Source organism: Perognathus longimembris, chromosome 6, assembly GCF_023159225.1.
Source record: "Perognathus longimembris pacificus isolate PPM17 chromosome 6, ASM2315922v1, whole genome shotgun sequence".
Classification (NCBI taxonomy): domain Eukaryota; kingdom Metazoa; phylum Chordata; class Mammalia; order Rodentia; family Heteromyidae; genus Perognathus; species Perognathus longimembris.
This window is the reverse complement of record NC_063166.1, coordinates 85044134-85069290: the sequence shown is the minus strand read 5'-3', so window position 1 is coordinate 85069290 and position 25157 is coordinate 85044134. Positions and strand designations below refer to the sequence as shown.

The 25157-nt window shown below is 62.8% G+C and overlaps 1 protein-coding gene across 1 annotated transcript in view; it reads right to left on the bottom strand.

The window, feature by feature from the left end:
- Positions 1–25157, bottom strand: part of Cdh4 (cadherin 4) — a 356680-nt gene that overhangs the window by 25236 nt on the left and 306287 nt on the right. The window contains 2 exon segments of the mRNA XM_048349680.1: positions 4000–4172; positions 21633–21777. Coding sequence (XP_048205637.1) covers positions 4000–4172; positions 21633–21777 — 318 coding nt within the window.

The following is a 25157-nucleotide window of genomic DNA, read 5'->3' as shown; positions in this document are numbered from 1 at the left end:
ACGACAGCCCTGTCCCCACCGCGCCCCACATCCCACGACAGCCCTGTCCCCACCGCGCCCCACATCCCACGACAGCCCTGTCCCCACCGCGCCCCACATCCCACGACAGCCCTGTCCCCACATCCCACGACAGCCTTGTCCCTGTTGTCGGGGTCTCTAGGCCCCCCCCCCACGTGCTCCCCCTACCCGCAGAGAGACGGAGAAAGGCACGCCCGGATCAGATGAGCGAAGAAAGGGAAGGGTGGGCAGGAAGGGGCAGGACGAGCTGTCCATCAAGGGCGGAAGAGCCGGGGCGTCACCGCCCACAGAACCACCTCTGGTTATCACCAAAGACACTTGTAGCGGCTGCGTGTTGTTGTGAGGCGCCGCCATCTTAGCCACACGTGGCCCCAAGACTGAGAAACAGGAGGGGCCGGCTAGTTGACTTCCAGGTGTACCCCACATCTCCCCCTTTTTGTTTTATTGGGGGGGGGGATTGACACTCAGGAGGGAGTCCTGTTACTGCGCGGGCAGCTGTCCTCCATGGAGCTCCTCAGTGCCCAGCAGCAGGTCGCGTCCTCGGCGTTCTCGGGCCGCCATTTCCACGCCATGCGCTCCCGCCGGGGCCCCACAGCTGGTTGACGAGCAGCTGCGCGTTGTCCTGCGCCAGCGCCTGCAGCACCGTTCTGTGCCACGTGCTCCCTCGCGGGCGCGCCGGTCCCCAGTGGCGCCGCCACTCGCCGCTCGCCTGCTGCCAGCGCCTGGGAGGCCGCGTCCCACACCAGGCCGCTCTTGTCGGGGCGGAGGCCCTCGAGGCGCGCGAACTCCCTGCGCTTGCCCCGGGCCCGGCCGGCCCCTTTCCTCGGGCCCTGCTGGCTGCTGCTTCTCCTCTTGGCGGCCTCCTCCTGGTCCTCCCACATCTGCTTGTTGGCGGCTCTGGTGCTGCTCAGGACGCAGCAGCTCCACCTGGCTCTGCTTCTCGGCAGTGTCCGGGCTCCGGGGACTTGGCCGGCGGCGCTGGGTGTGACAGTGGCCGAGAGCCGGCCGCTTCCCCTGAGTCCCCGCTCCACGGCTCTCCTCTCCTCAGGCCGGCTCGGTTCTCCTCCCCATCTCGTTCCTCCGGCCGGCTCCGGTGGGCTCTGCACCGCCCCTCCAGGCAGCGGGTTCAGCTCTCCACTTTGCTCCTCCAGTCCGTCTGGTTCTGCTCCACTCCGCTTCACACCCCTCCTCTCTTCTTCCTGAAGCAGTCTTCTTTGTTCATTTTCCTGTCATCTAAAGCTTACTGTGAGATTGCCCCATCTTTTCGGGGATACCCTTACCTCGGGTCATCTAAAGCTTAAACCTACGCTTCCTCGTGCCCCATATTGGGCGCCAGATGTCGGGGATTTTTAGCTCCCCACACTCCCATGAACCACGGGAGAGACGGGGAAGGCACGCTCTGACTGGACGAGCCAAGCAAGGAGAAGGGCGGGCAGGCAGGCCGCACCCAGCCCTCCCTCACCGGAGGACAAGCAGACCTGGGAGTCAAGTCGGCGCAAGATCTCGCTTATTGGGGAAGTACGTGCCACTAATATAAGGCACAGGAGCCAATCAGGTCTAAGATCGGCAGGAAGGGGCGGGATGAGCTGTCCATCAAGGGCGGAAGGGGGGGGGCGTCACCGCCCACAGAACCGCCTCCGGGTTATCACCAGAGACACTTGTAGCAGCTGCGCGTTGTTGTTAGGCGCCGCCATCTTAGCCACACGTGGCCCCAAGACTGAGACACAGGCGGGGCCGGCTAGTTGACTTCCAGGTGTGCCCCACACCTGCCACACCCCGCATTCCACGACAGCCTTATCCTCTCCTCGTCCCACCTCCCATGACAGCCTTGTCCCCGCACTGCACCCAGATTAGGAAAGGTAGTACTGAGGAATAAACCCAAGGCCCAACCCAGGCCAGACAAGCCGCCCATCAAGGGAGCTCCGTCTCAGCACTTGTATTTGTATTTTGCTCTTGAGATTGGGCCTTGTGACCTTCGCTCTGGGTGTCCTCCAACTTGTGATCCTCCTGTGTCTGCCTCCCGAGTCGCTGGGCTTGTGGGTGTGTGCCTCCGGACTTGCTCGAGAGACTTTTGAGCTGGGCCACACATGCTGCTCACCGCACCCTGACTGCCACGGATGTTCCCGACGCGTGGTGCCTCCGGCCAGCTCGCCACCCTACTTGTCACACGAGTGCTGTGGCTGGAGGCGCCGAGGTCCTCTGACTTCTGAGGTGTCTGTGGCCACACAGCTGGCGGGGGGAGCTGGGCACCTCCCCCCACCAAGCCACACAGCTGCAAAGCTTCAGTCCACATGCCTGCCAGTGCATGCGCCCTCCAGTGCATGTTCCCTCCAGTGTATACTCCCTCCAGCGTATACTTCCTCCAGTTCACGTGCCCTTCAGTGCTCGCGCCCTCCAGTGCACGCCCCCTCCAGTGCATGCCCCCTCCAGTGCACGCCCCCTCCAGTGCACGCCCCCTCCAGTGCACACCCCCTCCAGTGCACGCCCACTCCAGTGCACGCGCCCTCCAGGGCACTCTACCTCCAGTGCACGCGCCCTCCAGGGCATGCTACTTCCAGTGCACACCCCCTCCAGTGCATGCGCCCTCCTGTGCATGCCCCCTCCAGTGCTCGCGCCCTCCAGTGTATACTCCCTCCCGTGCACGTGCCCTCCAGTGCACGCCCCCTCCAGTGCACGACCCCTCCAGGGCACGCTACCTCCAGTGCACGCGCTTTCCAGTGCATGCGCCCTACAGTGCATGCCCCCTCCAGTGCATGCACCATCCAGTGCACGCGGCCTCCAGGGCAAGCTACCTCCAGTGCACGCACCCTTCAGTGCACGCTCCCTCCAATGTATACTCCCTCCAGTGCACGCGCCCTCCAGTGCACGTGGCCTCCAGGGCACGCTACCTCCAGTGCACATGCCTTCCAGTGCACATGCCCTCCAGTGCACACACCCTCCACTGCACATGCCCTCCAGTGCACACGCCCTCCAGTGTATGCACCCTCCAGTGTATACTCCCTCCAGCGTATACTTCCTCCAGTTCACGTGCCCTTCAGTGCTCGCGCCCTCCAGTGTATACTCCCTCCCGTGCACGTGCCCTCCAGTGCATGCGCCCTCCAGTGCACACGCCTTCCAGTGTACACTCCAGTCCACACGCCTTCCAGTACACATGCTCTCCAGTACACACGCCCTCCAGTGTATGCGCCTTCCAGTGCACACACCCTCCACTGCATGTGCCCTCCAGTGCACATGCCCTCTGGGGCACACTGCCTCCAGTGCACCCTCCAGTGCCTGTGCCCTCCAGTGCACATGACCTCCAGTGCACCCCCCAGTGCACATGACCTCCAGTGCACACACCCTCCAGTGCACATGCCCTTCAATGCAGCTCCCTCCCTCCAGTATGCATACCCTCCTGTATCAACTCCAGTGTACACGCCCTCCAGTGAACCCCCCAGCCAGTGCACACGCCCCCCAGGGCATGCCCCCTCTAGTGCATCGCCCTGACCATTTAGGTGTGAGTAAGAAATGCTCTGCCCTTTCCTGGAACACAGCCAGATAGAATTGTCTAGTGAGTCCTTATTTTCATAGCTGAGGCTTCCTCTCTGGCCTCCTCTGCCTGTGCACAGAACCCCACGGGGTAACATTCCATCAGTCCAGCCCTGATTCCAGCTTGTGGCACGCTGCTCCCCCTGCCCCCAGTGCCCACTGTGTTGTGAGTGCTCCCAGTGTTTGGGTTCCGAGGTGTCAAACCACCCGAGACCTGGAGCTTTGGGGTGGCTGAGCCCCAGGAATGAACCCTGGGGGCTTTCAACGCTAGGGCATCACACACCCCACAGAACTGGACTGGGGGCCCCAGGCACCCACACTGCCCTGGCCAGGGCTCTGCTGGGTCTTTCTCCGTCCAGCCCACGCAGGGGTCCACACCGGGGATGCCCCCGGCTCTCTCCACTCCTGGGTCCCACACCCCTGGCCATCCCCAGGGCCCGCCGCCCGCCTCACCTCACGATCCAGGCCAGCCGCCACCGTCACGATGTCCCCGGTCTCGCTGTTGATGGTGAACATGTTCTGGGATGGGCTCTGCGGCGTCTGGGTCACGATCCGATAGCGCACCATCCCGTTGGCCGTGGTGGCGTCGTCAGCGTCGTTGGCGGTGACGGTCATCACGTACGTGCCTGGGACAGAGAGAGCGGCCTCAGCCGGGCAGCGCGGGCCCACTGCCCCCCCCCCCCCGGATGTGAGCTCCCTGGGGGACGTGGCTCTGCTGGGTGCTGCCAGAGCAAGCCCGCTCACGCCGCCCCAGGGTGCCACGGAAAGATCTCTCCTGAGCTCGAGGCTGCTCTCAGGTCGCCACCCTGCCGGAGGCTGGAGCAGGAAGCGCCCCCCAGGTTCCGGAGCTCGGGGTCACTGGCTGGGCCTGCAGCCACAATGTCATCCCCAGCCTCTGTTGGATCCCGGGCCCCGGGGCTGGCGGGTTCTGCCGGGATCTGTTCTGGTGGGAGGGAGAGGAGGGGCTCGGGGGCTCCCAGTGAAGAAGCAGGGTCCCCCAGGCTGGGGACACAGAGGTGCACAGTAAACCCGGAAGGAGGGGCCCTTAGGGGAAGCCCGAGCCCTGGGCGACGGGGTTGGATGGAGTGGTCTGGGGCTTCGTGGGGTGTCCACGCTAGCTGCGTGTTGGGGCCAGGGTGGGCCCGGTGTGATTGGATGAGCTGCCACACCCTGCTGCCACCCAGTGCCTCCGTGTCCCCTCTCCCGGCCCCCGAGAGCTGCACAGCAGAGACGCTTTTGCTGTGGACCCTGCCCCGCGTGGGGAGGGGGTACCTGCACATCGCGCCGTGGCCACAAGGGGGAGCGCCCTCCCCAGTCAGAACCACTGAGCAAGGGACCCCCACGCTCTGTCTTCTGCTGGGTTTGGCTGGGACGGCGCGTGGGGCCACCGGGAGACTGAAAGCCGGGGTCACCTCGGAGGAAGCAGAGCTGCGGGGAGCTCTGGTAGGCCCCACCCCTCTCAGCCCCTGGGTCAGGCCACGCCTGAAGCTGTCCCCAGCCAACTGGAGTTAAGATACAGCGAATCTATTTTCCTTACCTCATGCCCTCTTTTTCTGTCATTTGAAACTCAGAGTTCTGAGTGGCACCAACTCCAGCCCCACGCCCGGGAGTCTCAGGCAGCAGGGCCTTGTTCTGGTGTAGTCAGAACCTGTGCAGCAGGAGAGCCGCACCGGGGCTGCTCCTGTCAGGCCACGCCCCCCCCCCACTCCCCGCAACGCCCTGCAAACCTGCCTTTCCTGCTGAGATGGCATCCTCCCGCGGGAAGCCTGCCTCTCAGAGGGTTAACTGTGGGGTGTGAGTGAACTCAAGGCACGCTGTCTCGTTCCAGAGGAAACCTGCTGGCAGCTTCCCCGCTCTGTCCTCCCTTCGCACGCTTCTCGTCTCGGTGGGCTTTCTGCACAAGTCACGTCACTGAGATTGTACAATACGTGCCCTCTTCGGCTAAGTCCATTTTTTCCCCCCCGTCCTGGGCCTTGAACTCAGGGCCTGAGCACTGCCCCTGGATTCTTTTTGCTCAAGGCTAGCACTCTGCCACTTGAGCCGCAGCGCCACTTCTAGATTTTTCTGTGTATGTGGTGCTGGGGAATGGAACCCAGGGCTTCATGCATGCTAGACAAGCGCTCTACCACTAGGCAACATTCCCAGCCTCAAGAGTCCATTTTTTTTGAAGTACATACTTTTTTTTTAATGGACGAATACTATTCTATTGTATGAGAATACTGCACATTGCTGACGGAGCGTTTGCTACAAGTATGGAGAAAAATGCATCATTTGGACGCCTCACTGCGGAGACAAAGCAGACAGGGCCACAACTGCAAACAGGGACAAGTGCTTTGTGCAGAATAAAGCATGTGTGTTCAATCATGCAGGGCCAGAGCCGAGAGCATGCAGGGCTGAGTCGAGAGCATGCAGGGCTGGGCATGCAGGGCTGGGCATGCAGGGGGAGCATGCAGGGCTGGGCATGCAGGGGGAGCATGCAGGGGGAGCATGCAGGGGGAGCATGCAGGGGGAGCATGCAGGACTGAGCATGCAGGGGGAGCATGCAGGGCTGGGCATGCAGGGGGAGCATGCAGGGGGAGCATGCAGGGCTGAGCATGCAGGGGGAGCATGCAGGGGGAGCATGCAGGGGGAGCAGGCAGGGGGAGCATGCAGGGGGAGCAGGCAGGGGGAGCAGGCAGGGGGAGCATGCAGGGCTGGGCATGCAGGGGGAGCATGCAGGGGGAGCAGGCAGGGGGAGCATGCAGGGGGAGCATGCAGGGCTGGGCATGCAGGGGGAGCATGCAGGGGGAGCATGCAGGGCTGAGCATGCAGGGGGAGCATGCAGGGCTGAGCATGTAGGGGAGCATGCAGGGGGAGCATGCAGGGCTGAGCATGCAGGGCTGAGCAGGCAGGGCCAGAGCCAGAGGGTGGGCTACAGACGAACAGGAGGGGCTTGTCTGGAGACCGAGGGAAACAGAGTCTGAGCGGGGGGGGGGGTGGCTTTGTGCAGAGGGCAAAGGCTCTGGGGCAGGGTCACGGGAGGATCTGCATTTTGTTCTAAGACCACGGGGCCCCGGCGCTGTATGTTCACCAGGGGAGTGATGGGGTAAGGCGATATTTTAGAGGCATTCGCGGGAAGTAGACTCCAGGCAGTCAGGAGTATTTGGGCTGGGGTGGGGGCAGATGGCACCAAGCTAATTAATCCACTGGAATTATCGCGGATTGGCTGTAATCAGACGGAGGTTGCACCTGGGGACCGCCGTGGCAGCATTTGTTCAGCACATCTCTATTAAGCATCTTCCAGTGGAAACCACACAGAATTTGAGTGCTGTGCAGCCTTAGGAAACAACATTTTCCAACAGGTCTACGCTCCCTCATGCAAATGGTTCAGCTTAGTCATCGATAGAGTTTCCCAGGAGGTACTGTGCCTTTGAGAGAAATTCAGAAAGTTCTGCCTTTAGCAAAGGTAGATGGACTATGTTGTTTCACACCAACCTATCTCCAGATAAAACATAGAAAACCTGGACCCCCCCCCCAAAAAAAAAATCACTGGCTGAAAGGCTGGAGAGAGCTCCAAAGTCCCACAAATTTGAGGACCAGAACCCAGCATTATCGAATAACATCCTGAACACAGGCCCCCACGGGCCCTCTGGGGGTACCCAGCCCCCGGGGTCCCCTGGTGGGACTTGGCACCCAGACCCCCTGGGGGAACCCGGCCCCCGGGCCCCCTTTTCTCTCAAGGTGTTTGCCGATTCTAAGACTGGCAGTGGAGAGACTGAAGAGCTGCCCAGGACATTCAACAGACTTAGGGAGCAGCAGTAGGAAACCAGGTTTCAGACTGTGCCGAGGAAGGGGCCTTGGAGGCCCTTCAGACTTTGGGTCAGACGGCGGAGCGTCACGACCCGAGGGAAGCCCTCCTCACGGACGCGTCTGCAGCGCAGGCCCCTCGGGCGGAGGCGACCTGAAATAATCAGCACCGCCCCTGCACGGAGCAAAAGCCACAGCGCAGCACCGGGCCGCCAGTGAGCTCTGTGGATTCTCACACACAACGCAGCTGAACGTACAAGACAAAACCCTATGGAGGGCAAAGAGGAAAGGTCAGACACGGAACGCTTCCAGAGGAAATTTATAAGTGAGTGGAACGCTAGGATGCAGACTTGAAGCTCAAAAGCAGCTGACCAGGTTCAGGGAGTTTAAAAGGAAAAGGCAGAGCGTTGCCAGGTAACTAGAAATTATTATTATTTTTTTTTTTTTGGCCAGTCCTGGGCCTTGGACTCAGGGCCTGAGCACTGTCCCTGGCTTCTTCCCGCTCAAGGCTAGCACTCTGCCACTTGAGCCACAGCACCGCTTCTGGCCGTTTTCTGTATATGTGGTGCTGGGGAATCGAACCTAGGGCCTTGTGTATCCGAGGCAGGCACTCTTGCCACTAGGCTATATCCCCAGCCCTAGAAATTATTTTTAAAAGATAGAATTAAAAATCACTGAAATTAAGGCTCTGAATGGATCCAACAGTAGGTTGAATGCAACTAAAGAGAGAGTTAATGACTTGGAAGAAGGGCCAAAAGAAAATATCCATGCCAAAGCAGCCCCAAAAAGCACATGACAGATTGACAAGATTGCAATTGGTCCTTCAAATGTGAAGTTGGAGTCTAGAAGAATCCCCGGGGCAAGTCAGGGGAGGAGCCGTGTTTGTGGAGCTAACGATTGAAAAATTTCAAAACCAATACAGGAGGTCAAGCTGCCGAGTTAAGAAACACTATCAGCAGGCGAAGTAAAAAATAAACCATAATCCGTCACATTGTCATAAACGGCCAAAGACAAAAATGTTTAAAAGCAACGAGGGCTTTTTATTTATTATTTATGTTTTCAGAGGCATAAAGCCTTGACTGAAGCAATCATGAGATTTAATGCTGCCTTTCGTTGGAACACCCGCGGTAGGAAACAACAAACGGATGAGAGGAAATGAGGAGAACGGAGTCGAGCCGCGTTGAGGCCGTCAGAGCGAAGGCCATTAGTCACCCGACACCCACAGCGATGGAGACGCCCCGCGAGCCGCTCCGCGGGAGGACCGCCCGGCCGTGCGGGCCGCGGCCTCCCGAGCCCCGGCGTTCAAGCCGCTGACAGCTGAGGAGTCTGGTGGATCTGACAAAAGCAGTGTTGCCGTCTGGGGTTCTAAAGTCCTTGCAAGAACAAATAAGCACACAAGCAAGCATATACACGACACCGGTACCGCATTTCGTGTATAATGTGCATCTTGTACGTGAGTGAACCAGCACACAGCCAGACCTGGCCGCACTAACTGCCACACCCGGCCTTCCTCTAAGTGCTGACACACTGCCTGCTTTCCTTCCTTCCTTCCTTCCTTCCTTCCTTCCTTCCTTCCTTCCTTCCTTCCTTCCTTCCTTCCTTCCTTCCTTCCTTCCTTCCTTCCCAGGAATCGCCAGAGAAAGTGAAGCCTCCTAACCAGTCACAGTGTGTGTGTGTGTGTGTGTGTGTGTGTGTGTGTGTGTCCTGGCTCCTGGTGAGCTTCCTCCCCCTCCCCCAGAGCCCCCCTCTGCCGTCTGAGGGCCCGGTCCTCTGCCCGCTGAGTCTCTGTCCCCGAGGAGGGGGGCTGACCCCCGTGGGAGCAAGCGTCCAGTAGGCGGCTGCCCTGTGGTCCAGGATGGTTGTCTGTCTCCGCGTGGCCCCTGGAGGGGGCGGATGAAGGCGCGGGCTCAGATTCTGCACGAGAATCCATAATTATCTCAAAATAGCAAGTTGAATGAAAAACAAAACAAAGCAGAGCTGCAAACCTTGAGCTCTGAAGCTCACCGCAGCGGGGCAGCGGAGAAAGGGCTGGCAAGGGAGCGGCTAGAGGCTCGGCTCAGCAGGATGCGCCCCTGGGAAGGAACGGCATAACGCCTTGAAAGGTGGTCGGAGAATATTTTATGGCATTTGAAATTTCCATGGATTATGGTGAAATAAGAAATTATCAGGGACTGGGAAGGTGGCTTAGTGGTAGAGTGCTCACCTAGCATGCATGAAGCCCTGGGTTCGATTCCCCAGCACCACATATACAGAAAAAGCCAGAAGGGCGCTGTGGCTCAAGTGGCAGAGTGCTAGCCTGAGCAAAGAGAAGCCAGGGACAGTGCTCAGGCTCTGAGTCCAAGGCCAGGACTGGCAAAAACAAAACAGAAACAAAACAACAACCACAAAAAGAAACTATCAGCTTTCTAATCTGTGTTGTACTTGTCTTGAAAATAAACGCGCTTTTATGCAGAGAGAGAAAGACCGGATAACACCGTCAGCAGGGACCTCAGAGGTTGCGGTGTGATGGCTTCACTGTGTTCCTTTGTGAGTTCGCAATTTCCTCAAGAATGAGGGTTACACGAGAAAGAGAGAGAAACGAAGAGAGACGGGGAGAGGGAGAGGGGAGGGGGAGGGGGAGGGAGAGGGAGAGGCAGAGGGAGAGGGAGAGGGAGAGGGAGAGGGGGAGGGGGAGGGGGAGGGGGAGGGGGAGGGAGAGGGAGAGGGGGGGGGGGGGGAGGGAGAGGGAGAGGGAGAGGGGAGGGGGAGGGGGAGAGGGAGTGAGAGGGGGAGGGGAGGGGGAGGGAGAGGGAGAGGGAGAGGGGGAGGGAGAGGGAGAGGGAGAGGGGGAGGGGGAGGGGGAGAGGGAGTGAGAGGGGGAGGGGAGGGGGAGGGAGAGGGAGAGGGAGAGGGGGAGGGAGAGGGAGAGGGAGAGGGGGAGGGGGAGGGGGAGAGGGAGGGAGAGGGGGAGGGGGAGGGGGAGGGAGAGGGGGAGGGAGAAGAGGAGAGGGAGAGGCGGAGGGGGAGGGAGAGGGGGAGGGGGAGGGGGAGGGAGAGGGAGAGGGAGGAGAGGAGAGAATGAAGTGCGCCCGGCTGTCTGCTGTGAGCCCTCAGGGTCAGGAGATGGTGCCCGAGGTTGGAACTCAAAGCCACAGGGAAGAGCTTGCTCCGCGGTTGCCATGGCGATGGCTTGTGATAATAAGTTGCTCTCCCAGCCCTGGAATGGAGCAAGGACTCAGCAGTTGGGGTTTCCTTCCTCCTCAAGGATGGGCCAGGAGGCCGTTGAAGCGGCTCACCCCAGTCATCCTCGCTCCTTAGCGGGTGGACGTCGAGAGGGCCACTGTTTGAGGCGAGCCTGGGCCCAACGCTGGCGGGGCCTCAGCGCCACCCACGCGGGCGGGGCCTCAGCGCCACCCACGCGGGCGGGGCCGCGGTAGCCGAGGTCCATGCGTGCCGAAGCACGGACGGGAGGGGCTCGGTCGGGCCGGCCGGGGCCCCCACGGGACACCGACGGAGAGGAGGAGGAAAGCCCAAAGGGATAGCGCGTAGCTCCCATGGTGGGGCCCGGGCTAGCCACGGCAAGGCCCCGAGTTCAAACCCCGAGTTACCCGGAGATGGCGCCGGGAAGGGCCAGTGGGGATGAAGGGTTCTGTTTCGGAGCCTGGAAAGCGGCGCCAGGAGGGCCAGTCTCTGTCCTGACCCTGGGGACGCTGTGGGCTCGCTGGGCCCCTGCTGTGGGGGGGGTGTGGGGGGCAGGCTCGCTCCTGGGGGCGTCCCGTCTCGCCGTCGCCCGCGTTCCTCGAGCGTCCGTTTACTCGTCACGGCTGTGGGCGGCTGTGCGGCGTGCACCTCCCTCCCGCGGGCGCCCCGTGAGCTCCTTACACGGGGAGGACGCTGTGCAGGCCCCCCCCCCGCCATGCTCCCTCACTCCTGCCCACCCTGCACTTCTCTGTGACGGTCCACTTCCTGCCGCCCGCGTGCAGCTGGACGACCTCCCCCGAGGTCAAGGGCGTGGGCCATGGCGGAGGCCAGGACGGTCCTCTGGTGTGACCTCACCCGTGGCCTGTCCACCCTCTTCCTGCCCTCGGAGCTGCAGGGCTGTGTGACCGCGAGCGTGGCCTCCTGCGGGGGGGGGCGGGGCTGGGGTCACCCACTCGCGGCGGGAGACGGGGGTGGCAGGGGCCCGCCCCTTCCTGGCACGCGGGGCAGACGCTCAGCACGCGGAGTGTTGACAGCACCGCGGCACGCTGTTGCGGTGTTACTGAGAAGCACTGTGTAAGCAGTCTTTCGAGAGGTGATTTGGCTCCGCGGAAGACCCAGGGCCGGAGCTGCTACTCCAGCAGGCTAGCGTCGGGGGCCGGGGGGGGCACTGCATGCAACCGGATGCATGATCGCTGCGAGCTCAGCCCTTCATTTGCATAACTGACTGTTCTGTGATTGGTGTAAAAACGATAGGACTCCCGTGATTGGTGCAGACACCCTTGAACTCCCCCCCCGCCCCCCGGTCTGGCTATATAAGTAGGCTGCTCAGCTCCCAGTTTGGAGACACCCTCCTCTCCTCGCTGGCACCCCATGTTTTCCCATTGTCTCGGGGTGAATGTCCTGCTCAGCACCGCGGAGCTGCTCACATGGAGAGAGAAGCAGACGGGTGGAGAGAAGCGGAGTCGGGAGCGCAAGGCTGGCGAGCTGAGCAGCCCAGCCCAAGACCGAGGGGAATGCAGCGAATCCTGGCTGGTTGGGACCGGCCAGCGGAGATGTCTCCCACCCGAGGCGCCCCGAACGCGGCGGACTGCCCCTCCCCACTGTCACCCCGCCCACCCCTCCCCGCCCCTGCGAAAACCCAAAGGGCCCAGAATGGCTGGAAGAGCGTCTCCTCGCCCGCCGCGGTTTCTCTCTGGGGCCACCCAGCACCCCAGCCAGCCGGCTACCGACTCCACTTCCCGAGGCCTGAGGGGGCACTGGGGGCCACTGCCAGGTGAGGGGCACCGCGGGCAACTTCCTTGCAGCCCCAGAGGAGAAGGAGGGGTCGAAGGTCAAAGGCCACAGGACAGCTACGTAGGCACACAGGGCCCCGGAAGCCTGCTGGGGCCCTGTCCAGTCGCACGCGCCCGGGACAATGTGTTTTCAGCCTAAGCTTGGGGCTTGGCGCGCGGGGTCCGTCCAGCTGTAAGCCCCCCACCCTAGAAGCAGGCAGGAGCGTCGGGAGGCCCGGCCCGGCCACGTCACCCCCGGGTGCTGCTGACACGGGGGCCGGCGTGGGGGTACGGGGCGGGCTGGACGCGGGCGAGGCCACCGTCCGGATGCTCGCCGCCAGCGCTCCTCCGCCCCCTCGCCTCCGGAGGGACCGGGGCCATGCTGGCCGGCTCCAGGGTTCTGGTCGTCACGTGTGCTTTGGGGGCCCGGTTTCACCACAACCCCCCCAGCACGGGGTTCCCTTGCCTCCCCCGTGGGCGGGCTGCGGTTCTGCACAGCCAGTTTGCAGCGCGTCCCCGGGCGGTACTGGCTGCTCACCGCGGGGACCCGGGTGGGTTCACGGCCGTGCAAGCCCCTCCGGCCCCGCAGACCTGGCTTAGAAGCGGCGTCCCGGGAGGCCCGTGGAGAGGGTGCGTGTTCTCAGACCCCCGCCCCCTCTCCAGACCCCGGCTGTGGTTCCCACCCGGGTGCAGACCCTGCCAAGCGGGGCGCACGGCTCGCTCCGGTGAGGGAAGGCTGTGTGGGCCGTGCATGGCGAGCCTTCCGGAGACGCCTGGGGTCACGGGCTGGGGCCTCGGGGGCCTCACTGGTGCCTGAGTCCCCCTCCATCCCACCAAGGGGTGGGGGCAGGACCGCCACTGAGAGGGCTCTGGGTCCCGGGGTGGGGTCAGGACCGTCACTGAGCGGGCTCTGGGTCCCGGGGTGGGGTCAGGACCGTCACTGAGCGGGCTCTGGGTCCCGGGGTGGGGGCAGGACCGTCACTGAGCGGGCTCTGGGTCCCGGGGTGGGGGCAGGACCGCCACTGAGCGGGCTCTGGGTCCCGGGGTGGGGTCAGGACCGTCACTGAGCGGGCTCTGGGTCCCGGGGTGGGGTCAGGACCGTCACTGAGAGGGCTCTGGGTCCCGGGGTGGGGGGTCAGGACCGTCACAGAGGGCTCTGGGTCCCGGGGTGGGGTCAGGATTGCCACTGAGAGGGCTCTGGGTCCCGGGGTGGGGGGTCAGGACCGTCACTGAGCGGGCTCTGGGTCCCGGGGTGGGGTCAGGACCGCCACTGAGCGGGCTCTGGGTCCTGGGTTCTGGCTGTGTCTTACCCTGTTTTGTGTTTGGAGTTCTCTTCTTGGGCTCCTCATGTCTGAGGTTTGGGGGTTGTGTCTAATGACACTAAAGCCACAAGACAGGCAGTCCAGAAACCAGAGGATGGAGAAATCCCAGCATGGCTGGTCTATAACCATGGTCCTCTGCCCAGACCAGGCCTGCCTCACTGGACGTCTCTCTAACCCCCGGGTCTGGTAGGAGGCCCTGGGAACCAGCATCCAGGAATTCTGAATGTCATCTGTGCCTTGGGAAATGCTAAAGAAAAAATGCTGGCAACCCTGGGATGGAAGCCTGACCAACATGGCCTTGGGTGTGGTGTGGAAGGTTCCAGAGGAACCATGGGAGCCTCAGATTTTTCCTCAAAGGGCTGCTCCTGACCTCTGGAGCTGCTATCATGAAGAGCAGCCTTCGCTGTCATGGGGTGATGGTGTGGGCGTTTGGAGGCCTGGGGTTGGGCTGGGAACCGGAGCCCAACCCCATGCTGTGGGCCATGCAGCTCCCACAAGGGCTCCGGGAGGTTCTTCAGCTGCTGTTGGGGGCTGCCGGTCCCAGAGGGCCCTGGCTTGTGGTCCCATCACTCCAGGCCCGGCCTGTCCTCCCTGGGGTCTCGCCAGGCCCTTCTCTTCCTGACTGGCTTCCTGCCGAAGAGCCCGTTTGCACACCAGGCCGCCTCCTGCGGTTCTGGGTGGACACGGAGCCTGGAACCACACTAGAGGAGCGACGTGAAAGCGGAGATGGCAGCGTTAGGTGGAGGCCTGGCTGGCAGAGCACGGGAGGGTGCGGGCAGCTTCTGGTCACAAGCCTTGATGGCCTGGGGGGTTTGGTCGCCCTGGGTCCCAGATGTGAGTCCTGGCGGTGCCTTCCCAGGCCCTGGGCTCTGCCCTGGTCTTCACCTCTTGGAGCCCTGCATTCTTCCCCTGGAAGCTGGGTCTCGAAGCGTCACTCCCCCCGCGGGGGTCCAAGGAGCAAGCTGGGCTCTGGGCTCAGTGGCAAGGGTCACCTGCCACGGGCCTCTGTGGCCACTCCTCCTCCGGTGTGGCGAGCGGGGCTGGCTCCCGCGTCTGGGAAGGCGACGGTTCGGCTCCCACGTCCCTTCCTGACTCCTGCTGTCCATCTGGGCGGGCCTGAGAGCTCACCCACCTTCCTGCCCTGCACTGCCCTGTCCTCTGCCTGTCCCTGAAGCAGGGCACGGCCTGCCCCGTGACGGTGCCCACAGCAGTGGCATCTGTGCCAACCTCGGTTGGCACTAGGTAGAGGAGGAAGCCATCTTTCAAGAGCTTTCTCCGGAGGCCTCGTCTCCTTACCGGTAGGAAGGCTGGGTTTCTCCTCACAGTTGAAGCAGGGCTGGGCCCTGGGCCCTGCCCCAGGTGTGGGAGCCTCTCACCTGAGGGGGGCAGGACATCTCTTCTTAAGTGCTGGCAAGTGGGGGAGAAAGGCGAGAATTCCCAGCCCGGTGCTTCCTCAGGATTCATGTTCAACCCTGCCACACGCCTTAAAGGATTAATTTCACAAGCCTTAAATTGCAGTTTAATTTGAAAACTAATTCAGCCCCATAATTGGCTTTCTGCTCAAATCACTGAGGCTAAAGATTTAAATTCTTAATATTCAGATGACTTTCAAGTATCTGGTGCCATCTGTGCATTAGTTCATGGCATTAATCTCAGGGGACTTCCACCGGCACAGAAATAAAATAAATAAATACATGAACCCTCTAATAGAATAATCTAGTTAAGCAAAAACTCTACTTTGTATAGATGAAGGTTTCTTTGACTTCATTTGCAGCATGTAGATTTCTCTGGTATTTAATATTTTTAAAAGACATTAATTTCACAGTATCTAACGTGGACCTCCACACAGCTGGAGGGTCAGGGAGCGCAGAGTTAAAACGCGCAAGGGAAGGAGCACTGAGTGCGCTGTGGGTGCCCGGCCAGCCCACAAGATGCTTAGAGAAAAGCACAGGAGAGCACTTTCAGGACCCAGGGTCGATGGAGAGTTCTGGGGAGTGATACCGAAGAGAAACCACAGACCAGTGGAACTGGGCTGAGATGATAAACTCCTGCCTGTAAAAGACCTGCGAGGAAGGTGAGAAGATGAGGGATAGGTGGGAGAAACAGTTGTAAGCTATTCATCTGACCAAGGAGGCAACCTAGCAGGTGTAAAGAATTATAGCCATAGCCAGGAGCAATCCAATTAGGAGATGGACAGAGACGCGGGCGGGCCACTGCAGACAATGCACAGAGACGCGGACGGGCCACTGCAGACAATGCACAGACGACAGAGACGCGGACGGGCCACTGCAGACAATGCACAGAGACGCGGACGGGCCACTGCAGACAATGCACAGAGACGCGGACGGGCCACTGCAGACAATGCGCAGACGGGCCACTGCAGACAATGCGCAGACGACAGAGACGCGGACGGGCCACTGCAGACAATGCACAGAGACGCGGACGGGCCACTGCAGACAATGCACAGAGACGCGGACGGGCCACTGCAGACAATGCGCAGACGACAGAGACGCGGACGGGCCACTGCAGACAATGCACAGAGACGCGGACGGGCCACTGCAGACAATGCACAGAGACGCGGACGGGCCACTGCAGACAATGCACAGAGACGCGACGGGCCACTGCAGACAATGCACAGAGACGCAGACGGGCCACTGCAGACAATGCACAGAGACGCGGACGGGCCACTGCAGACAATGCACAGAGACGCGGACGGGCCACTGCAGACAATGCACAGAGACGCGGACGGGCCACTGCAGACAATGCACAGAGACGCGGACGGGCCACTGCAGACAATGCACAGACGACAGAGACGTGGACGGGCCACTAGAGACAATGCGCAGACGACAGAGACGCGGACGGGCCACTGCAGACAATGCACAGACGACAGAGACACGGGCGGGCCACTGCAGACAATGCACAGACGACAGAGACACGGGCGGGCCACTGCAGACAATGCACAGAGACGCGGACGGGCCACTGCAGACAATGCACAGACGACAGAGACGCCGACGGGCCACTAGAGACAATGCACAGACGACAGAGACGCGGACGGGCCACTGCAGACAATGCACAGAGACGCGGACGGGCCACTGCAGACAATGCACAGAGACGCGGACGGGCCACTGCAGACAATGCACAGACGACAGAGACGCGGACAGGCCACTGCAGACAATGCACAGACGACAGAGACGCGGACGGGCCACTGCAGACAATGCACAGACGACAGAGACGCGGACGGGCCACTGCAGACAATGCACAGAGACGCAGACGGGCCACTGCAGACAATGCACAGACGACAGAGACGTGGACGGGCCACTAGAGACAATGCGCAGATGACAGAGACGTGGACGGGCCACTGCAGACAATGCGCAGATGGCAGGTGATGTGGAAAGATGTCCCACATCATTTACCACTAGACTACAGGGAAGTTAGTGACACACCTGTGAGGATGGCCTTGCACAGAGCAGCAACAACCTCCATGCTGGTGCAGAGGCAGTGAAGGCCACACCTCAGGGTGGCAGGAGCATGATGCTGAGCACTGGTCACCATGGCTATGTTGAAGGCCATGAGCACTGGTCACCATGGCTATGTTGAAGGCCATGAGCACTGGCTACCATGGCTATGTTGAAGGTCATGAGCACTGGTCACCGTGGCTATGTTGAAGGCCATGAGCACTGGTCACCATGGATATGTTGAAGGCTATGAGCACTGGCTACCATGGCTATGTTGAAGGTCATGAGCACTGGTCACCATGGCTATGTTGAAGGCCATGAGCACTGGCTACCATGGCTATGTTGAAGGTTGGTCACCAGTCCTGGTGGAGTCTTGTTAGGCGTTTCCCCAAATGCTCACATGTTGAGGTCTTGGTCCCTGCTGGTAGATGGCATTGTGGAGTGGTGAGGGGACCATGAGGGCTCTGAGGGCCTCAGGGGATTAATCCACTTAGGGATTTATAATCTGGTGGCAGTACTGAAGTGGTGGAACTAGGAGATGGAGCCCCGTTGGAGGAAGTAGGTGAGTTGAGGTGTGCTTTGGAAGAGTTGGTTTTGTCCCTGGCTCTTCTCAATGCCTCTCCACTTCCTGGCTGCCATGAGGGAAGAAGTCCTTGGCCCTTCAGTCATGGTGTTTCAGCCTACCCTATCCCAGTCATCATGGACTGAAACCACTGAAACTGTGACTCCAAATCAGCCATCGCCCTCCAGTGGCTCTCCAGGCACATTGTCACGGTGACCAAAAGGGACCAAGAAAACCTTTAGGAGGCAGGGCCTGGCAGGAGGAGGTTGGGTCTTGGGTGGGGTGCCCTTGAAGGGGACACTGGGACCCCAGGCCCCCCTCTCTCAGCTCCCTGGTGGCCTCAGGTAAGCGTTCTTCTCCCACCATGCACTCCTGCTGCCATGTGCTGCCCTGCCTCAGGCCAACCGCCCATGGACTGAAACCTCTGAAACCACAAGCCCAAACAAATCTTTCCCTACAAGCAATGAAAAGCAGAGACCACATACACATGCTATGCATTCACAGGCCTTTACCTCATTGAATGAAGACCCACATTCCCACAAAACCTTGTGCATAAATGGATACCATAGCAAGCTTTAGCCGGAAACACCCCAGTGCCCTTCAGTGAGTGGGTAGTTACCAAGCTGCGGGGTGTTTGTCACCCCACGAATCCTACTCTGTGACCCAAACTGTCTTGGACCGGCATTGAGAGGGTCATGCTGGAGAAAAGTACCCACCTTGCAAGGTGACACAGGCGTGGTATGACACAGGTGTGTTGTGACACAGGCGTGGTATGAGACGTGGTGTGTGACAGGTGTGGTATGACACAGGTTATGTGAACCAGGTGTGGTGTGACAGGTGTGGTGACACAGGCATTGCATGACATAGGCCTGGTGTGACACAGGCCCGTGTGATGTTCTCAACAGGAGGACACTACAGAAGTGCAAGGCCGATGAGGGCGGCCGGCCAGAGGCTGGGGCAGTGGGTGGTGAGCGGGCAGCCAGGTGCTCAGGTGGACCTGGGTGTCGTGATGGTGCCGTAGAGCTGCGTACAGCACAGGACACAAACATGTAGACACAGACGTGCGATCACACACAGACGCACGCACAGACCCAGGGGTGCACAGTCATCACACACACACACACAGACACAGATGCACGCGGCCCTGGAGGTGGTGCGGGGTGGCGCGGCCGCGGCCTGGCGAGGTCTGGGCCGACGGCGCTGCGGGGAACCCTGCGGGGGCTCCGGGTGAAGGGGCGAGGGAGTCGGCAGCGGGACTTCTTACAACGCCACGCGATTCTATGGTGTTCTCTCCTCTAGATTTTTACAACGTCCTCTCTGGAAGCCCAGCATGAATCAGACTTGGCAGTGCTGCTGGGGGCTGGCGGAGGGCATCGCGTGGGGCCTTGGGGGACCCCTGGGCCAGACCCTCCGGGACCCGGCACACTGTGTCAGCTAGATCCTTTCTCCTGGGAAGGCGAATGGGTGTGCCACGTTCTGGTGACTGGAGGGCAGAGCTCCATCTCCTTTAGAGAGCATCCGGCCCTAGTTCACGGAGCCATGCCTTCTGTGTGGGCGATGACACCAGGTCAGACAGAGAGGCAGGGAGGTGGCTGGGGGAGGGGCGGGGTGCCTTCACTGCTCCTTGGGGTGGGCAGTAGGAACTTAGGGACAGAGACCGAGGCAGAGCCACCCCGAGGGCCGGGAGTGGTGGCTGTCCATGCCAGTTGCGTCTGTGCCCCTACCCCTCCCGGTCCCAGCGGGTGGTCAGAGTGCCAGAGAGGGCAGAGTGGGGCTGGGGAAGAAAGTGGGGTGGCCGGGGCATGGCACTGCGTGGTACTGACCCCCACCAGGCAAACCCCACCTTCCAAAGCTCCCCCCATCTTAGTCAATATTTAACCTTCCTCCGCTAGAACGCACATCGCAAACCTCCCATTAGCCCGTCGTTCCAGAGAATAATGACTCATTTCTGGCGGTAGTGTTTCCTTACTACACAAAGGCATGTGCAAAACCCTTCCATTACTGTAATTTGCTGATGGAAGAGAAGAAATCACATGGCCCGGGGACTGCTCCACAGAGCATACATGCCACGCTTTGTCTGGACTTCACGAACTTGCCCTCGGTTGGGATCAGTGGAGGAAGGAGCCAACTTCAGGGCAGCAACATGCCACTCCATCCCGGACTTCCAGGACCGAAGACAAACGCTGGGGTCCCGGGGTCTGGAACCCAGTTGACAGACGCCCAACTCACACACAGCCCTTGGAAAGCTCCGAGTAGGAGAGAAGGCAGGGATGGAGCAGCCGGGGCCATAACAGGCAGGCCAGCTTTGTAGTGGTTGGGCCCAGTGCTGTAAGGGGGCCCAGCCAGCACTGCAAGGGGCGGGACCAGCACTGCAAGGGGTGGGGGCCATCACTGCGAAAGGGTGAGACCAGTACTATAAGGGGTGGGGCCAGCACTGCAAGGGGGCGGGGCCATCATTGCAAAAGGGTGGGGCCGGTACTATAAGGGGTAGGGACGACACTTCAAGGGTGGGGCCAGCACTATAAGGGGGTGGGGCCATCACTGCAGGGGGCGGGACCAGCATTGTGAGGGGCGGGGCCGGCATTGTAAGGGCAGGATGGCAGCTGGGATCTCCAGGTTTAAAGGTCTGGTGGATTTCTGAGAGGAGAACAATCTGCTGCTTTTGTGGCCATAATGAATAAAGCTAGCTACACGTTTGAGAAGGCTTTTGCTATTGATTTGTTTTAAAATAAGCCACGAGAAGTCCGACTGGTGTGGCAAAGGCCAGGGAGATGGGTGCCTGCAAACAGGCTCTGGGCGGGGGGGGGGGCTGCCTGGCTCTTCCCTGAGAAGGCTGCGCCTGCAAACAGGCTCTGGGCGGGGGTGGGGGGGAGGCTGCCTGGCTCTTCCCTGAGAAGGCTGCGCCTGCCCTAACGGCTCCTCCACCAGGTGCCCGCCGTCCCCACTTCTTCCCTTGGGCTGCTACGGCTAATTTGTCCAGCCGTGGCCTGCCCTTGCCCCTCTCGGGACCGAGGGTGAAGGGAGAATGTCACATTCTGCCCCCTGCGGCCACGCTGGGCTCGCCATCCTGAAAGACAATCGATGGGAAATGGAACTCGCCTTGTTGAGATGGAAACCCTGGAGACAGAGCTGAGACAGCTGCCCGGGCCGGGCTGACAAAGGCGCGCCGTCCTCCCTGGCGGCGGCGGCCCGGAGGCCTGGAGGGGCCGCTCAGCACACCGCCCTCGGCGCCCCGCTCCTGGGCTTCCAGAGGCCACACCCAGCCTGCGGGGCCCCGCCGGAGCGGGCCGGGCCGTGTAGCCGGGGGTGCTTTTCAGCGCCACCGCTGTGAGTTCGCCGGCGGCCTCGACTGCCCAGCAGGGCCTTCCATCGGCCTCGACGCCCCAGGACCCTGGCACGGGCTCGTCCTCTCCCAGCACACAGGCCTGCTCCGCCCCTCCCTGGCACTGCGCCCTTCCCACTTCAGTGCCCCGTCTACACGCCACCCCCACGCCGGGACACGCCACCCCCCACGCCGGGACACGCCACCCCCACGCCGGGACACGCCACCCCCACACTGTGACACGCCACCCAACACCGGGACAAGCCACTCCTAACACCGTGACACGCCACCCCCACACCGTGACACGCCACCCCCACGCCGGGACACGCCACCCCGCTGTGACAGGCCACCCCCACACCGTGACATGTCACTCCCATGGTGTGACACGCCACCTCCAGACCGTGACACGCCACCCCACACGCCATGACACTCCCCCCCCCGTGGGCTCACTCTGCCTTAGGACACCCCACGCTGCAGCCCCTGGGATCCGCCCCTGGCCTGCGGCCCTCGGTCCTGGCGGTGGCGGAGGTGGGGCACACGTCTGTTCAGCTGCGTGCTCTCGGCGGCGAGTCCGTGGGGCCACCCGGGGTGGGGGCCCGCGGCCGTCCCGCCGCCCCCCTGCGCCCCGCAGAGCCCCTGGCGCCCCGGGGCGCGGACGCCGCCCCGGTCCCCAGCAGCGCGGCCTACCTGGCTTGGAGCCCTCGTCCACGGAGCCGTTGTAGACCTGGTTGAGGAAGTCGGGGCGGTTGTCGTTCATGTCGATGACGTAGATGTACAGGTCGATGGGGTTCTCCACCTTGTTGCCGTTCATGTCCACCGCGTGGGCTCGCAGCTGGGAAGCAAGGCCGACGCGTCAGGGCCGGGGCCACGGCGGCGCCGCGGCTCCGGTCGATCCCCGGGGCGGGGAGGCAGCTCCCGGCCCCGAGGACGGCAGCGGACGCCTGGGTGGCGCGTGTGTGTGCGTGGCTGTGTGTGCACACGTGCGTGCCTGTGCGTGCCTTGGAGGGTGGCACCCCGGCAGCTCCCAGGCTGCTACGAGGCGGGGCGGGCAGGCGGGAGAAGGCTTCTGCCGGTGGAGCGGCGGCCGAGAGCCAGGGAGGGGCCGGCACGGCGGGGCTGACCACGTGTCCACCCGACAGGGCAGGCCTCGCAGCGGGGGCTGGCCACGTGTCCACCCGACAGGGCAGGCCTCGCAGCGGGGGCTGGCCACGTGTCCACCCGACAGGGAAGGCCTCGCAGCGGGGGCTGGCCACGTGTCCACCCGACAGGGCAGGCCTCACATCGGGGGCTGGCCACGTGTCCACCCGACAGGGCAGGCCTCACATCGGGGGCTGGCCACGTGTCCACCCGACAGGACCGGGCCTCGCAGCGGGGGCTGGCCACGTGTCCACCCGACAGGGCAGGCCTCACATCGGGGGCTGGCCACGTGTCCACCCGACAGGGCAGGCCTCGCAGCGGGGGCTGGCCACGTGTCCACCCGACAGGGCCGGGCCTCGCAGCGGGGGCTGGCCACGTGTCCACCCGACAGGGCAGGCCTCGCAGCGGGGGCTGGCCACGTGTCCACTGACAGGACCGGGCCTCGCAGCGGGGGCTGGCCACGTGTCCACCCGACAGGGCCGGGCCTCGCAGCGGGGGCTGGCCACGTGTCCACCCGACAGGGCCGGGCCTCGCAGCGGGGGCTGACCACGTGTCCACCCGACAGGACAGGCCTCGCAGCGGGGGCTGGCCACGTGTCCACCCGACAGGGCCGGGCCTCGCAGCGGGGGCTGGCCACGTGTCCACCCGACAGGGCCGGGCCTCACAGCGGGGGCTGGCCACATGTCCACCCGACAGGGCCGGGCCTCACAGCGGGGGCTGGCCACGTGTCCACCCGACAGGGCAGGCCTCACATCGGGGGCTGGCCACGTGTCCACTGACAGGACCAGGCCTCACAGCGGGGGCTGGCCACATGTCCACCCGACAGGACAGGCCTCGCAGCGGGGGCTGGCCACGTGTCCACTGACAGGACCAGGCCTCACAGCGGGGGCTGGCCACATGTCCACCCGACAGGACAGGCCTCGCAGCGGGGGCTGGCCACGTGTCCACTGACAGGACCAGGCCTCTCTGCTTCGGCCCGCTGCCCAAGTTCTGGGGCTGGCAGAGCAGGGGGCCCCTGGGGAGAAACGGACGCAGACGTCTCCCTCGCCCTGCGGGAGGGCCATGGTGGTGGGAAGAGCTTGGGTTGTGGACTCATTCTCCACTCATTCATTCATTCATTCATTCATTCAAGACCCGCGAGGACAAGGCCAAGGACGCAGAGTGGCTGGCCTCTTTGCCCGGGAGGAGAGGCTGGCCCGGGGGCCTTGGGACCGGGGAGCGGGGCCTCAGACCTCCCCAAACCACGCTGGGCCGCCCCCTGCGGCCGCCCGTCTCTCTGCTGGAGACGGTCTCCCGTTGAGTTGGGCAGGTCGGATGGCCAGGCGTGAAGCAGGGCTGCCCAAGCCAAGGTGATCGGGGGCCAGGACCCCCGGGGGCATCCGGGGTGCAGCGCGGGGGCTGAGTCCCGACAGGCCCGCGTGGAGTTCCGGCCTCCGACACTCGGCCGTGTTGCGGGAGGGGTGTCTGCAGTCCGGCTTCGCCAAGAACCCGTGGGCACACGTTCATCAGGGCACGAGTTAGGCCCGAGTCCCAGGCGGGCGCCGCCCCAGGTGCGCTCAGCGCCGCGTCGGCTTTGAAGATCCCGTTTAAACGCCCTGCATCGCCGGGCCAGGCTCACGGCTCACGCCGACAATCCTAGCCCCTAAGGCTACGTTCAGGAAGATTGTGGTTCAAGGCCAGCGAGGGCACCACGCTCACGAGCCCCTGTCCCACAATCGAGAACTGGGCGCGGTGCTCCTCGTCAGCTCACCTTCGGGGGAAGCAGCCCCGGCCAGCCGGGCACAAACACAAGGCCGAATTTGAAAAATAAAAGCAGAAAAGGGCTCGGGGGCGTGGCTCAAGCGGTAGAGCACTTGCCCGGTAAGCGCAGGGCCCGAGTTCAAACCGCGAGCCCCACCGCTGTATCGCGGGAGGCGGGAGCCGCTCCGTGGCCGTTCGTCTGTGCGGCCTCGGGGACGGCGGGCCCCGTCGGTTGTCGGGGGGCGGCCTCGCCATCCTCGGCCCACCGGCCGAAGCCACGCAAGGACGCGCCCGGCCAGAGGTGCAGGAGCCCTGGAACAGAGCCCTTCGGTGCCGGAGGTGAAGCTGTTCTCGCGTCCGTCCCCCGAGCGGCGCCGTGCGTGGAGGCTCGGCCCACGGCGGCTGCAGACGGACGTCCCGAGCCCGCGGTCCCCGTGCCGGCTTGGCGGCTTCTGCCGGCCTCCCGCTCGCCGGCGCTCGGGCTCCGGGGCCGCGGTGGGGGAAACGCGTCAGCCGGCGGGTTGCCCGGGGCTTCTGCATCCTCCGGGTCCGAGCCTGGTGAGCGAAGCGGGCTCCGCGCGGTGCCGGAATGTTCTGCTCCTCTCCTCGTGGGGAAGAAGACAAGCGGACGTGCGTGGGTGGCCCGGACACGGACGCGGGAGCAGGGCGCCTGCTGATCGGAGGCCTTGGGGATGCGATGGAGTCCGGTTTTCTCCCCTTTCGGTTGTCTTCTGTCCTCATAGTGCATCGGGGGGGGGGGGGGCCCGAACCTGCCCGGCCCACGTAGGCCTTGACCACCGCCTCGGAACGGAATCGCTTTGAGACCCCCCCCGCCCCCCCCCCCCCGTGCCGGCTGTCAGTCCTGTGTGCGCCTGCTCTGTGCCCACCACACCCTGCTGGCTCGTCACCCCCTCCCCCTCGCATTTTCACAGGCCTCCGGGAGCCTGGCTTTGTCCCGTCTCATCTTTGCAGATGGGGAAACTGAGGCCCGGGGAAACAGCGGTGTCTCTTCCTCATGGTATCCTTAAAAGAACCTTCTAGTACACCATCCTGCACAGCAGTCGTGGAACGTTTACTTAAGGTGGCAGATGTCCACAAATCACTGCCACACTGCCCGGCTGGGACTCAGTGGCCACTGTCATCAGCCAGGACAGCTGGGCGCAGTGGGTTCAAGGCACCGTGGAGGAGAGAGAGAAAAAATGGCCCCTAGACAGAAATGGTGCTGGTTCCCGCTGCGGGGAGGGAGGCCCCGTGCCGGGCTGGGCTGCGTGGCTGGACGGCGTGGCCGGGCACGCCCACCGCGGCTGGATGGACGCCGCTTCCCCCGCTGGCCGG